General features: G+C 47.2%; 2 protein-coding genes across 9 annotated transcripts in view; one reads left to right on the forward strand and one right to left on the reverse strand.

The window, feature by feature from the left end:
* Window positions 1-15,034, forward strand: part of LOC147911402 (olfactory receptor 2Z1-like) — a 67,244-nt gene that overhangs the window by 26,029 nt on the left and 26,181 nt on the right. For 2 of the 8 annotated variants that reach the window (XR_015551078.1, XM_087428121.1), the window contains exon 3: window positions 11,922-14,619. The exons of the other annotated variants lie outside the window; for them this stretch is intronic. The gene's annotated coding sequence lies outside the window, so the exon portion shown is untranslated. The remainder of the gene's footprint in view (window positions 1-11,921; window positions 14,620-15,034) is intronic. 8 annotated transcript variants of the gene reach the window in all.
* LOC147911405 (actin-like protein 9) lies at window positions 3,140-4,770 on the reverse strand. Its single transcript, XM_087428028.1, is given in 4 exon segments — window positions 3,140-3,921; window positions 3,924-4,459; window positions 4,461-4,554; window positions 4,557-4,770. Coding segments are annotated over 4 exon segments (1,626 nt in total).

Consider the following 15,034-nt stretch of genomic DNA (forward strand, 5'->3'; position numbering starts at 1 on the left):
GTAACCTCTTGGGGGTTCTTGTTTTGGGTTTTTCATATATCTTCTGACATCCTTTTTTTTTTTTTTCTTTTTTGTGAGGAAGATCTGCCCTGAGCTAACATCTTTTGCCAATCCTCTTCTTTTTGCTGAGGAAGATTTGCCCTGGGCTAACATCTGTGACCATTTTCCTCTACTTTATATGGGACGCCGCCACAGCATAGCTTGACAAGCGATGTGTCGGTGCGCGCCCGGGATCCGAACCTGTGAACCCCAGGCCGCCGAAGTGGACCGTGCACACTTAACTGCTTGCACCACCTCGCCGGCCCCTTGACATCTTTTTTGTTTTGTTTTTGTTTTTTGTTTTTCCATTTTTTAAAAAATTTTTTGTTTATTGCAGTAACATTGGTTTATAACATTGTAAAATTTTCAGGTGTACATCATTATACTTCTATTTCTGCATAGATTACATCATGTTCACCACCAAAATACTAGTTACAATCCATCACCACACACATGTGCCTAATCATCCCTTTCACCCCCCTCCCTTCCTCCTTCTGCTCTGGTAACCACCAATCCAATCTCTGTCTCTCTGTGGTTGTTCATTGTTGTTTTTATCTTCTAGTTATGAGTGAGATCATACGGTATTTGACCTTCTCCCTCAGACTTATTTTGTTCAGCATAATACCCTCAACGTCCATCCATGTTGTCACAAATGGCTAGATTTCGTTGTTTCTTATGGCTGAGTAGTATTCTATTGTGTATACACACCACATCTTCTTTATCCATTCATCCCTTGCTGGGCACTTAGGTTGCTTCCAAGTCTTGCTATTGTGAATAATGCTACAATGAACACAAGGGTGTATGTATCTTTACACATTGGTGGTTTCATGTTCTTTGGATAAATACCCAGCAGTGGAATAGCTGGATTGTATGGTAGTTCTATTCTTAATTTTTTGAGGAATCTCCATACTGTTTTCCATAGTGGCTGCACCAGTTTGCACTCCCACCAGCAGTGTATGAGAGTTCCTTTCTCCTGGCATCCTCTCCAACACTTGTTGTTTCCTATCTTGTTAATTATAGTCATTCTGATGGGAGTGAGGTGATACCTCATTGTAGTTTTGATTTGCATTTCCCTGATAGTTAATGAAGTTGAACATCTTTTCACATGCCTGTTGGCCATCTGTATACCTTCTTTGGAGAAATGTCTGTTCAGGTCTTTTGCCCATTTTTTAATTGGGTTGTTAGTGTTTTTTGTTGTTGAGCTGTATGAGTTCTTTATATATTTTAGAGATTAGCCTTGGGGGTTCTTGCTGATTCTACAGGTTGAGGCCGCCTGTGTGGGCCAGGAGTGGGTAACACAGCACGGGGGGTCCAACTCGCATGTTTGTGAACTGGGGATCTTGGCCAGTCTGCGGGGCAGTCCCCCCAGCTGAGGACCACCGTCTGGCCCAGGATGGGGCTGGAGACACTGCCCACTCCCCAGGACACCATGGGACAGGGTGGGTGGGGATAGCCAGAGCATTCACCCACCCCCATTGTCTGATGGCAGATGTGACGGATGGGTGGGGTGGGCTCAGCGCTCCACAGATAAACGAGTTTCCACTCTGGAAAATTCCTGCATAAGAACGATGCTGGCAGGTGAGTCAGAGACAGAGACTCAGGCAGAGACAGAGACAGAGAGAGCCTGTGGGAGATGCTCAGTGTACAGGGACTGGTTGAAGGAATGAAGAATGAATGGTTCCTTGGACTGAGAGAAGAGAGGACCCAGCATCTACATGGATAAGCTCTGGCAGCTCGTGCTTGTTTTGTTGGTAAACCGAGAGGACATGTCCTGGGAGACATGTCTAGGCTGCTGGCCGGGGGTCCTGACGTCTGTGGGGCTGGATGATCGCATGAGGCAGAGGGACCTGCCTTCAGCAGGGGCCCAGGGTGGCTGAGGATGAGGACAGAGGGAGAAGACAGTTGGGAGGATGCCCAGCTTCCTTATCCTGAGAGGCTAGTCTCCCTCTCCAGGCCCCCGCAGGGACAGGGTGGGGTGGGAGAGGCTTCGTAGGGCATCCTCAAGGCAGGTCTCAAAGAAAGCTCCTGGGGTGTGTGTCCCAGGAAGAGGCTGAGAGAGGTCTGGGGAGATGGAATGAACTTGGAATGAATTACAAGCAGAATGGAGGGAGATGGGGGTGGACAGCTGGGTCATGGTGGCGTTGGTAGCCCTTGGGAACATCACTGCCCATTGGTGTCTCAACCAATGGGATGGGACCTGGGGGTGGGTTCCTGGGAGTCTGAAAACCCCAGGGTGGGGTGTCCTGGGGGTTCATCATGAGTTGACCGTGGGAGACTGTATTTGGGGAGGGAGTTGGGAGGTCAGAACACAGGGGAGGGACCTAGGGCATTAGTGGGGTCATCATGGGATGGTCCTGGGGGCCAAAGCCTTCCTGGGAGGATTCCAGGGCTGAGGACTGGGGTCAGGATGTACACTGAGAGACAGACCATGCAGGGGTATTTTCAGAGGGATGCAGAATAAGGGGCTGGGCTGAGAGCAGTGGCGTCATCCTGGGGGTTTGGGGTTTCAGAACATGGTGTTCTTTGGGGGTACGAGTGGGGGATCGGTTGTGGGAGCACCTGGATGGAAAGAGTCTAGGGGAGCAAACTGTGAGGGGAGGGCAGAGTTTGGGGGAGGGGCACTTGGGGCATGGGATTTGGACGAGGGATCCTTTAGTGGGCCATTATAGGGGAGACCCCTGATGGTCAGAACTTGGATTTTTGTGGTGAATGTGGGGTTTCAGCACTTGTGGGGAGAATTTTGGGGGTGCTCATACTATCAGAGTATAGGAGAACTTTGGCTAAACAGACAAGAGAAAACCAATGAGGGGGTGGATTTGAGGTGCTTAGAACCGGGGATGTCTTGGGAAATGGATCTCGGGACTATGGGGGGATTAGAAATTGGGGGCAGACTATGAGGGTGCACCTAGGGGTTGCAACACTCATGGAAAGATTCTGGGAGGGGGTTTGGAGTGCCCAGTGCAGTTCCTTGGGGAGGAACAGGGTATGGGGGTGGTTGAGGATCCTTGATGGACGTGGCAAGGGGGTGAATTGGGGAGCTTAGAGCCCAGAGGAATCTTGGGGCACTATATATCAAAAGAAATAGATGATGGAGGGGAGATTAGGGGTTAGAATCTGGGGATGTCTTGGGGTTGGGCTTGGGTGGGGCCCCAACCTGAGAGTGCCCTGGGGGACACATCATGGAGACGGGTTTGACAGGGTGAGGACATGGTGGTGTGTTGGGCCTTGATCCTGGGGGAGGTGGGTTCAGGGAATCAGAACTGGGGTCTCTCACGGGATGGACCATGGGAGGTGAGTTAGGAGAGGGCAGAACCAAGGATGTCTTTGGAGGCAGATCTCGGTGGGGTGGGCGTGTGGGGTCAGAGCAAGGCGAGTCTGGGTGGGTCCAGGAGTGGACGAGGCCGGGCCCTGAGGGAAGGGAGGACAGAGCCAGCTGGGTAGCGGAAGCTTTACTGCCCACAACACTCCCCACCCCTGCCCCACGTCGGTAGCACTTTCGGTACACGATGTGGGGGCCCTGCTCCTCGTACTCCTCCCGCAGGACCCAGCAGGACTGGAAGGCGCGCAGCGAGGCCAGGACGGAGCCCGAGATCCACACCGAGAGGCTCCTGCTGGGCCGGGCCATCACCACCGCGCGGGCCTCGCAGGGCAGACCTCGCAGCAGCTCGGTGCGGAAGCGGCCCTCGAACCCCTCGAAGAGCGAGGAGCCCCCGCAGAGCAGCACGTTCTGGGCCACGTCCGCCCGCACCTCCAGGGGCACCTTGAGAAGACCCCGTGTGGCCATGGTGGGGAGGCCCACGGGCGACAGCCCTGGGATCGCGGGCGGGCTGAAGAGCAGCTCCGGGCACTGGAACAGCTCATTGCCCAGCGTGACCGTCAGACCGGCAGCTCCAGGCTCTGCCGGTATTCCTGCTCCGGCCGGGCCTGCTCCTGGAGCAAGTGGGCCGCCACGTAGCAGTAGCGATGCTTAATGTCCTCCACCGTGTCCAGGTCCTGCTGGCCCAGCTGCACGCCGGAGCCGAGCAGCATCTCCGGCAGGAAGGCCGTCAGGTGGGTGCCCGCCAGGTCCAGGCGCTCCGTGGCGTGGGGCAGCTTGTAGCCCTGGAAGACCGGCACCGTGGAGGTGACCCCGTGGCCCGTGTCCACCACCAGCCCGCTGACCCGCCCGTGCGCGTAGACGGACAGCACGGACTGGGAAGCCACGTACATGGCGGGGGAACGCAGCGACTCGAAGGCCACCTCCACCAGCTTCTCATGGCTGGTGGCGGGGCTGAAGGGCGGGTCTGAGAAGAGCAGCGGGTGGTCCTGGCTGGCCACGCGGAGGTCGTGCTCCAGCAGGTGGTGCCAGATGAGCTCGGCCGCGCTCCAGTCCACCACGATGCCGCTCCGCACGGGCTGCACCAGCGTCAGCTCGGGGCGCGCGCGCGGCCTCGCCGATGAACGTCTCCAGCGCCTGCTGCCCGGTGGGGGCCGGCCTCTGGGGCTGGCACCCCACGATGGTGGCCACGGTGTAGTGGGCCTCGCCTGCCCCGTGAAGCCCACCTTACAGGTGCCTGTGCCCGTGTCGATGACCACCGCTCCGGTCTTTGGTGGCAACCTGTCGCCCACCGTGCTGGGGGCTGGTGTTCTGCTGCAGGCCTTGTTTCCCGGGGTTGAGCAGGGTGTCAGGCCAGACCTGGGGGTCTCTGGGGAGTACTGGGGCTCCAAGGGAGTGGAGTGATTTGCATCCATGGCTGCAGGTGGCCGGGTGGCCTGCTTGGCAAAGCTGACCCCTTTCCTCTGGGGTGCAGAGGTGTGGGGGGAAAAGGTGAGGCCGGGCCTGTGGCAGGCACAGGCAGAGAGGGAGAGGGGCCGGCCAGTGGTCTGTGACATCACCCTGCCCTCTGCCCCCTTTAGAAGACGTCACAATGAAGGGGTGGGGATAGGGCCCCTCCCTGTCCCAGAAAGCTCCCAGGACACTCATCTATTCTGGATTCCCCTGAAAGTGCCAAATTTGGAGAAGGAGGAGGATAGAGAGTTCCTGAGGAGGCATGTCTGACCCAGCTCCCTGATCCAGAACCCAGTAAGACCCAGGAATCTTTCTCTTGGTGCCTCGTCTTGAAGTTATTTACAGCGTCCTATGGGAGAGCTGGCCACAGGCCTCCTTAGAATATTAAAATATTAATCCTTAGAATATTCATCAGAAGGTGATCAGCTAGTGTGGCTTTAGAAATATACTAAATAACAGCGCCTTATCCATCACATTCAAACTTGGTTGTCATTTTTACTTTTTAATTCAAAACAGGCTGAAAAACACAGCATGAGAAAATGAAGTCACCCATAATCTCACCACTTAAAACTTATGTAAAGGAAAAAAAATAGGGGCTGGCCCAGAGGTGTAGTGGTTAAGTGCAGGCTCTCTGTTTTGGGGTCCCAGGGTTCACAGGTTCCAATCCTAGGTGTGCACTGATGCACCACTTGTCAAGACATGCTGTGGCCGCGTCCCATATAAAATAGAGAAAGCTTGGCACGGATGTTAGCCCAGGGCCAATCTTCCTCAGCAGAAAGAGGAAGAGTGGCATTGGATGTTAGCTCATAGCTAATCTTCCTCTCAAAAAAAAGTAGGATTCTGCCTCTGACCTTCCGATGCCCCTGCTCAGAGCTGACCTGATTAACGTTTTGGTGCGCAGCCGTTCTGTTTTCAAATGTTTTTGGTTAAAGAATAAGAATAAGCATTTTGGCTGGAAGGATTTCCCCCTCATGTTTTTAAAAAGAGCCATAGTGATGATGTAATCAGATTTTTTTTCTTTATCCTTTGGAGGGTTTATTGAAATCACAACTTTTAACAAAATTTTAAAGAAAATTCTAATTGTGGTAAAATAAACATAACATAAAATTTACCATCTTACCCATTTTAAGTGTACAGTCCAGTGGTGTTAAGTACATTCACATTGTTGTGCATCCAATCTCCAAAACTTTTCATCTCACAAAACTGAAACTCTAAACCTATTAAAGAACAGCTCCTTCAGCCCCTGGCCCCCACCATCCTACTTTCTGTCTCTGTGAGTCTGACTCCTCTAGGGACCTCCTATAAGTGAGTCACACTTTACTTGTCTTTTTGTGACTGGCTTATTTCACTGAGCATAATGTCCTCAAGGTTGATCCATGTTGCAGCGTGTGTCAGAATGTCCTTCCTTTTTAAGGCTGATTACTATTCCATTATAAGTATATACCACATTGTGTTGCTCCGTCCTTCCATCACTGGAAACTAGAGTTGCCTCCACCTCTGGGCTATTGTGAGTGATGCTGCTGTGATCGTGGGTGTACAGATATCTCTTTGGGACCTTGCTTTCAGTTCTCTTGGGTATACACACAGAAGTGGGAATGCTGGATCATATAGTAGTTCTGTTTCTAATTTTGGGGGGACCATCATACTATTTTCATAGCTGCAACACCATTTTACATTCCCACTAGCCCTGTAGAGGATTTCACTGACTCCACATCCTTGTCAACACTTGTTATTTTCTGGTTTTTAAAAAAGTTACAGCTATCCTAATGAGTGTGGGGTTATAATAGAGCTTTGAGCATCAGCACATTAAAAGGACACATTTAGTTCAGATGGATTATTCCATTAAGAATTGAACAGACTCTGTTGAGGGCCCAGCCTTTAGTGCCGACAGTGATACAGCTGTGTGTGGATGGGGAGGTGTCTCCCATTTCTCCACCTTGTTCAGCACATCTGCAGGATGGACCCTTGACCCCATGAAAGAGTATTGTGGTGAATTTACATTATAGCCACTTAAGACAATAATAAACATTTTTTTCCCTTTAACGAATCCTCATGGCAAGTGAAAGGGGTGTTAGATGACAGCTTGGAATGGGGCATTGTGATGACTTAAAAATGGGTACTATGGCCACTTTTTCTGATGGGGAAATAGAGGCTCAGAGAGGTGAAGTGACTTGCCCAAAGTCACACAGCTGGAACAGTGCAGGAGCAGGATTTGAACCCAGATCTCTGAGATACTGCAGTGACTGGGTCCAGGAAACTGTGAGGTCTCAGATCCATCCCAAACAGTGGAAGTGGAGGTTGGGACTCGCTGAGGGGATATTGTGTCTGGCACATAACAGATGCTAGATCCTGGGATACCACAGCAAACAGGGCAGAGACCGTCATGATTAGAGGCAGCAATGCCGTGATATTGTTAAGACCACAGATCTGGAGCCAGCTGCTGGGGTTTAAACCCCAGCCCCTCCACTTCATGGCTGAGACAAACTACTATTCTCTCTGTGCCTCATCTTCCCCATTAGCAAATTGTACGTAATAATAGTACTGACGTCAAAGGGCAGGTATGGGGAGGGACGAGTTATTTGTGCAGGGTTAAGGTCCGTGAATGGCACATAGTAAGTGCTATATGAGGGTTTGTTACGTAAATTACAGGTAATGTATTCTGTATGTGGGTGTGTGTGAGCAAATGACAACTGGAAACATTCAAACAACAGCTTTGAAATGGAATTATATAGGATTAAGTGGATTTAAATAGGCATTTCCATTGAAAGGGCATTTCGTGGACACATATCAACCAGACTTCAGATACGTGCAGCGAACTCCTACAAAGCCCACGTGGGCCGGCATCTCTATCCGCCTGCCTGAGGGTGCTGGGAGACGACATGTACAGCTTCCCGCCGGCAGGGGGCACCCAAGACCACCAGCTTCTCTTCCTTTCCCCTGCAGCCACTTTGTTCTCTTGGTCAGGAGTTCTCAACCTTGGTTGCAAATTAGAATCACCAGGGGAACTTAAACAAATCCCCAGATCCTGGCTGCACCCCAGACCGATTGAATTGGAATCTCTGCAGATGGAGAGCAAGCATCAGTGATTTTTAAAAGCTCCCAGAAGAACTTAATGTGTGGCAATTGGAGATCTACAGATGTGGGTCTTCAAAATTCTTAAATTCTTCATTCCCCCTGATCATCTGAAACGTGGACAGTGAGTCTGGCTTGTGAGGCAGTTCTCTCAGACCAGCGGGTCCTCTTGCTTAAAGGTGTATGAGAATCTGCAGGAGGGCTTGTTAAAACACAGAGTTCTGGTCCTGCCCAAAGATTCTGATTCAGCAGGTCCAGGGTGGGGCATGAGAATCTGCATTTCTAACAAGCTTCCAGGTGAGGCTGATGCTGTTGTTGCTCCACTTTGAAAAATTTGTAGCCTTGTAGTTTTGTTTCATCTGGGAGATGAAAGGAAAACTCACAAAAAGCTGGAACTACAGGGTTTCATTATTTTATTTCTAAATACATTTTTAATTTCAAAATTTGAAATTACAAAATATTTCAGGCTTACAAAACTTACACACATACACACAGTCAAAGCATCAAAAATACAGAATAAATCAGGATAGCCAAGGTGCAGAAACAACCCAAGTGTCCGTCAATGGATGAATGGGTAAAGATGATGTGATATATATATATATATATATATATATATATATATATATATATATGCAATGGAATATTACTCTGCTATGAAAAGGAAGAAAATCTTGCCATTTGCAACAACATGGATGAACATTGAGGGCATTATACTAATGAAATAAGTCAGACAAAGACAAATCATGTGTGACCTCATTTACATGTGGAATCTAAAATAGCTGAACTCAGAAACAGAGAGTAGAATGGTGGTTACCAGGGGCTGGGGGGTGGGGGAAATGGGGAGATGTTGGTCAAGGGGTACAAACTTCCAGTTAGAAGATGAATGAGTTCCGGGGATCTCAGCACAGCATCCTGATTATAGTCAAAAATACTGTATTGTGTATTTGGAAGTTGCTAAGAGAGTAGATCTTCAATATTCTCATCACAAAAAAGAAATGTGTGATGTGAAGGAGCTGTTAGCTGCATGATGGTGGTAATCATTTCGCAATATATAAGTGTATCAAATCAACTCATTGTACACCTTAACCTTACACATATATTATGTCAATTATATCTCAGTAAAGCTGGAAAAAATGCAGACTAAAAAGCCAAGATTAATACAGCATCCCTGTTTGTTCTCCAGGGGTTAAGGCAAGAATGCTCAAGTGATCAATGGCTGATTCTCTTAATTTATTGCAGTAGTTGTGTTCTATAAAGTCACGATGAACACTGAACTATTGCTTCTAGGGGAATGTAGGGGAACTATTGTGCCCTTTATGAGCCATGCGTCCTTGGGGCCCCTTGTCTGGGCTACATGCCAGCACTCACGATGATCACAATCCTGCGCTTGGCCGACCCAGCTGTTTCTCATGGGACAGTTAGCTCAAAGGCCGTCATGGTCTGAGGGAACATGAAGGCCCTCTGGGGGGAGCTCTGGTCCTTGGAATGCAGGTCATACATGGACAGTCCCCCTCGGCAAGCACGCAGCCTTTGTTTCTCTGCCTGCTTAAGCAAGCTTCTCTCGGGGGCAGGAGCAGGTGCACGCTTCCGTCCAGCCGGCCAACACTGGACGTTCCCTGTAAGTAACTCCCAATAAGCCCAAGTGTCTCACTCGCCATCTTTGGGTCTTTTCTTCAGTCTCTGTGCAACCTATCCCACACTGCTCACCCAAATGGGCATGTGGCCAAACTGGGCATCACTGGATTAGGATCCTGCAAGTCTCTAGTTACAGCATTTTCATCAACTAATCCATACATAGCTTTGTGTTGTGTGTGTTTCTGTTTAAAAACACCCCATTTAATATGTATTAATGATCCATTAACATTGAACCCACGGCCAACAGTGCTACAACTCATACCTGAACGAAACTTATCTAACACACGCATTTTCTCTGTAAGTCACGTCACAGTCCCCTTGCACTTAAGAACACTAGACAGCAGCACCTCAGCACTATGCCTGGGGGCCAATGTAAACAGTGAAGGCACAAAAGCACAAAAATGTGACACACGTGGCACTAGATAGACCATGATGATGACATGTTTGTGGTCTGAGAGCTGAAACTAGAAGGGAGAGCGTTGCCTTGTTTGACATCAGCTGGGAAGGAGCGTGCAGATGACTCAAATTTTTCACTGCTCTGTGCATGTCTGCGAATGGCCTAGGACATCCCACCAGTATTGATTTGGGGATTGCAAATAAATTTTAGCAAGTAGGTGAATTCTCAGATATAGTCTTTGTTAATAATGACGATCAACTGTACACACACACACACACACACACACACACACAGAATCTCAAGTGCCTGTGTGTATCCACCACCCAACACAAGCAACAATAACACGATGGACACATGGGAAGCCCTCTGTGGATCCTCCCCTGAGAGGATCGTGCTGCTGAATTTGGGGTGTTTTTACATGGGGAAATCACAGTTTTTCCAGGACACTGCACCTCCTTCTGGCTCTGCTGAAACGAGCAGCTCCATCCATTCTTTAGTCTGGAGGTCCCCATTCCCCAACGATGCTGATTCACTTGACCTGGGGTGTGGCCTGAGCATCACATTTTTAAAAACTTCCAGCTCACTCTACTGTGTATTCCGTGCTGAGAACCACTGATTACTCGAGCAGTCTTGCCACAAACCCTGGAGAACACACAGGAATGTTGCATTAATCGTGTCTTTTTATTCTGTATTTTTGATGCTTTGACATCTTGGGGACTTGCTTGGGGAGAGACTGCTCCTCCCAGGACTAGCTAATTCCTAGAGACAGCAAACAACCACCTGTGAGTGCACCTGTCATGTGCAAACCAAGCAATGCAGAGCCCACACCCCAACCCTCTCCTTCATGGAGCTCTTATACTCAGGGCCACTGTCCACTTACTAGATCACTCCGGGACCAGGGGCCAGACAACTAGGGACATCCCTGTGCCCCAGAGCCCACCAAAATTATTCAGACTAGACAATCTTAAGCCTGCTAACCCAGCCTCACCCATTTTTTCCATGGAAACCAGAATAAAGGCTGTTGCCCACGTTTTCCCCTCTCTCCCTCTGCCTCCTGACTGACCCTGGTGCCTCCCCATGTGACCCCCATGGCATGGTGTGCCACCTCCTCTTGGGAACCGTAAGAAACAGGGTGTCTTTTCAATGGCAATCATCTCCTGACCTGTTGGCCTCACCATACCTGAATAATAATAAACCTACATTTTAAAACAGATGCCTTGGGAGCTGGCCCTGTAGCCTACTGGTTAAGTTCAGCATGCTCTGCTCCAGCAGTCGAGTCTCAGTTGCAGGGTGTGGAGCTACACCACTCATCAGCTGTGCTGTGGCAGCGACGGACATACAAAATAGAGGAAAACTGGCACAGTTGTTAGCTAAAGGTGAATCTTCCTCAACAAAAACATAAAATAAAATAATATAAAATAAAAAAATAACCACTTAAAAATAAATAAAATAAAACAGACTCCTTCTCCCATTCTTCTCACTCAGAATCCTCCAGGGTATTCGATGGCCTGGCACTTTTCAGACATCCATGCAAATACTCCCTCCTCCATTCCTGTGGTCAGTTAAGAGCTGAACATAATTGTTTTCTCATGCTCTGCTGGGGCAAACGTTAGATGTAGGGCACCTGACTCCCACTGCTGTTAATATTCTCTGCAGTTGAAAGAGGAAGCCAGAAGAGGCTTCCCCTGGGACCTCCATCCCTTGACAATTAGCTCGTCACTGCTCGGGTGAAGGTGCTGGTGGGCTAACCAGGGCATGACACATCCCAGGGAGGTGTCCTCAGGAGTCATTGTGAGATGGGGAGAGCTGATGGGCATCTCTCACTGGGTCTGCTCACGGCCCTGGATCTGCAGACTTCAGAGCAAGCAATGGGAAGAACTAGCAGGAGACATGTGTCTCTCGCCTTTGTCTTGTGCAAACAGGATGTGTAGCGCTGTGCAAAGCTAGGGTCTGTTTTGCCAACCTGCAGACCAAATATCTGGATATTTGACATCACCTTTCTACTTTAAGTCCACAGCAGTGTGTGTGTTTGCTGAGGCAGGCTCTCCAGATATGATGGAACCAGTGCCACACCTGTGAGTGTCCTCGCACAAATGTGTATGCAGGTGTTGCTGGTATCAGCAGGTGAGTTTTGGGCAGGAGTGGTGGTGTGAGACTGAGCCTTCTTCATTTATTTCTCTTTTTGGAGCCCACAATTCTCTGTAGTTATGTAAATCTCCTCTCAAAACTTTGAAACACAAAGTTTTCTATCAGTTTAATTTTCTTGAAGAAACCTCTATTGGAGCCTTCTGAACTGCTTCAGGCTGAACTAGCTGACAGCTGCCATCCTAGGATCCCCCTTCACCATTATCCTAGAGATTCCATTTTGGGTTGAATCCTCTGTTTCCTATAACCTATATTTTCTCTTTAGGTTTATGCCCCATTTAGGTGGCACATGTGCTCCCTGAGAAAGGGTCAATGGAGACACACTTTTTGAAAATACCATCAGGTCTTAAGATGTCTTTATTCTATTCTCACACTTAAATTGTTATTTGACCAGCTATAGAATCCTAGCTTGGAATTAATTTTCCCTGAGCATTTTGAAGAGATCACTCCATTGCCTTCTAGTAATTTGTGTTCCTGTTGAAAAGTTCCAGGGCATTCTTATTTTTGAGTTTTGTAGGAAACATGTTTTATCTCTCTGGAAGCTTATAGGATATATTATTTTTGTTTATTCTGCTGAACACTTTTCAATCTTGAAATTCACAACTTCCATTCTGGAAAATTTTCTTGCATTATTTCTTTGAATTTTTATGGTTTTTTCTTCTCATATTTCCATACTTCTGAAATGCCTATTATTTCTATGTTGGGCCATCTGGGTTGATTCTCTGATTTATTTATCATTTCCCTACTATTTTTCTCTTTGTTCGTTTGAGATGTCTTCCTAAATTTTATATTTCAACACTACTGAGTTTTTCATGTCTCCTATCATTAAAAAAATTATAAAAGTTTTTTTTTTGTTATTTAAAGTAAAGATAAAATCCTTTGTTTCATGGATATGATCTTTGTAGTTATATCTCTGAGTTCTATTCAGTTATATCTCTAATATTACTAAGAGTTTCTTTTTAATTTCTTCTTCCCTCAGTGTCTGTTTCCTCCAAAGTGCCTTTATTTTCGGAACGACTGTTTTGGTCTCTGTCCCTTGTATAAGATATTTTTGGTTAATTGGGTAAAGGAGTTGATGGGAAGCTCTATGCACATGTGTTAGCCTGTTTACTTTGGTTTTCTATTTAGGGTGACCTGGCTGGGCTGTTTCCTTGGAGATACCATAGTGGTAGCTTTTTCTTTCTTTTTGGGACTGGTTGATTCCCAGAGAAGAATCTCTCATTCAGGTGTCAGTTCCTTGGGTAACCCCCTGAAAGGCTGGAATGTTGGACAAATGCTCCAATTTTTTCTCTCCTCAAGGAGAAGCCAGGATTGGGGGTTTTTAACTCACTTGCCTTGTGCTGAGGTGGGGAAAGGCCAGGGAGTGCACACTAGTCTAAACCATCACCTTTGTTCTCAGCGGCTCCCAACCTGGGCCACCTTCCCACCCCTGCTCAGACTCAGGTAAGACAGAAACCAGTCCCTAATGTAGCCCCTCGAAATGCTAGAATATTGGATGTGGGTCCGGTGATCTCTTTCCTTCTTCAGGGAGAAGCCGGGAGCTGGGGTCTTCCTCCTGATTGTGTGGTGCTGTGATGGGGAAGGGATTATGGTGAGAGGGTACCATGTATTCTTTTACTGGCTTCGATGCAGCTGGACTTAACGCTCAACTGGGCTTCAGGAGCCTCTCAATTGGTCTCTGGATTTCACAAAGGGAATTGATCCATGTTGTTGAATCAGTATGTCCACGTGGGGAAAAAAGTCTAGGGTTTCCTGTTCTGCCAAGTTGCGACATTACCCCTAATTACCTCTTCTTAAAGCCCACCCTAATAACTTCACTTTAACTTAATTTCCTCTTTAATGACCCTATCTCTAAATACAGTCATGTTCTGAAGTGCTGGGAGTTAGAATTTCAAAATATGATTTTTGAAGGGATATAATTGAGCCTTCAACAATGCTATAACATGGATGAATGTCTGAAACATCACAATAAGTAAAATAATTCATACAGAAAAGGCCACATATTATATTATCCCATTTGTAAGAAATATCCAGAGTAGGTAAATCTGGGAATAAAGACAGCAGATTGGTGCCTGCCAGGGGCTGAGAGAGAGGTAATGGGGATTGGTGGCTTAATGAGTATGGGGTCTCCTTTGAGGTGATGGAAAAGTTTCTTAACTAGATAGAGGGGAAGATCGCACAACATTGTGAATGTACTAAACTCCATGGAACTGTACACATTAAAGTGGTTAATTTTATGTTATGTGAATTTCACGTTACACGAATTTGTGAATCTGATGTTATGTGAAAGTCTGTATGTTTTTGTATTTGTGTGTACGTAAAGAGATAAAGCCATGTGGCAAAAGAGTAACAATTAGTTAAGGTACATCGTTGTTCCTTCAAATTTTCTGTAACTTGAAAATTTTTCAAGTAAAAATTTAGGAAAACAGAAATGACTTGATGCTTTATTATTTTTTTTCTAGCCATTTCCATCATTTTAGGCTTATCTATTCCAAAGGCTAAAGATAACGGCTTGTCAGCGTAAAAGAGGAAATTAAGTCGATTCTAAAAAAAACAAGTAAAAGTGAGTGATTAAAGAAAAACACAGTCATATCCCACAGACTATCTCTGTGTTTAAACTTCTCCGAGTAGAAGGCAAAGTCTCTTGGTATTAATGCCCAAGCTTCCCAAAATGTGTGTACCTCTCAATATAATGTTTTCTGGCCCATGGTTACACAGGAAAAGTTGATATTGACATCAAGCTAAATACAAGATGTTAAATAAAACAGTGTATAGAAAAAGTGTCCCAAGTGATAAGAAAAGAGAGTGTGTGTCTCAGGTATTGCTGGTGCCGAGAGGTTATCACATCACACTCAATGTGAGTCACTCTCTGCTGTCACGTGCTTGTCCCGAACTTGTTTCTTCAGGGACCATCTACATTTTGGCAAAAACAAAGGTTAACGTTATACAATGAGTCCCCCAAAAGTTGAGAGAGTGAA

Source organism: Ceratotherium simum, unplaced genomic scaffold (genome assembly GCF_057802395.1).
Source record: "Ceratotherium simum simum isolate JZ-2026a unplaced genomic scaffold, ASM5780239v1 HiC_scaffold_43, whole genome shotgun sequence".
In the NCBI taxonomy this organism is placed as follows: Eukaryota; Metazoa; Chordata; class Mammalia; order Perissodactyla; family Rhinocerotidae; genus Ceratotherium; species Ceratotherium simum.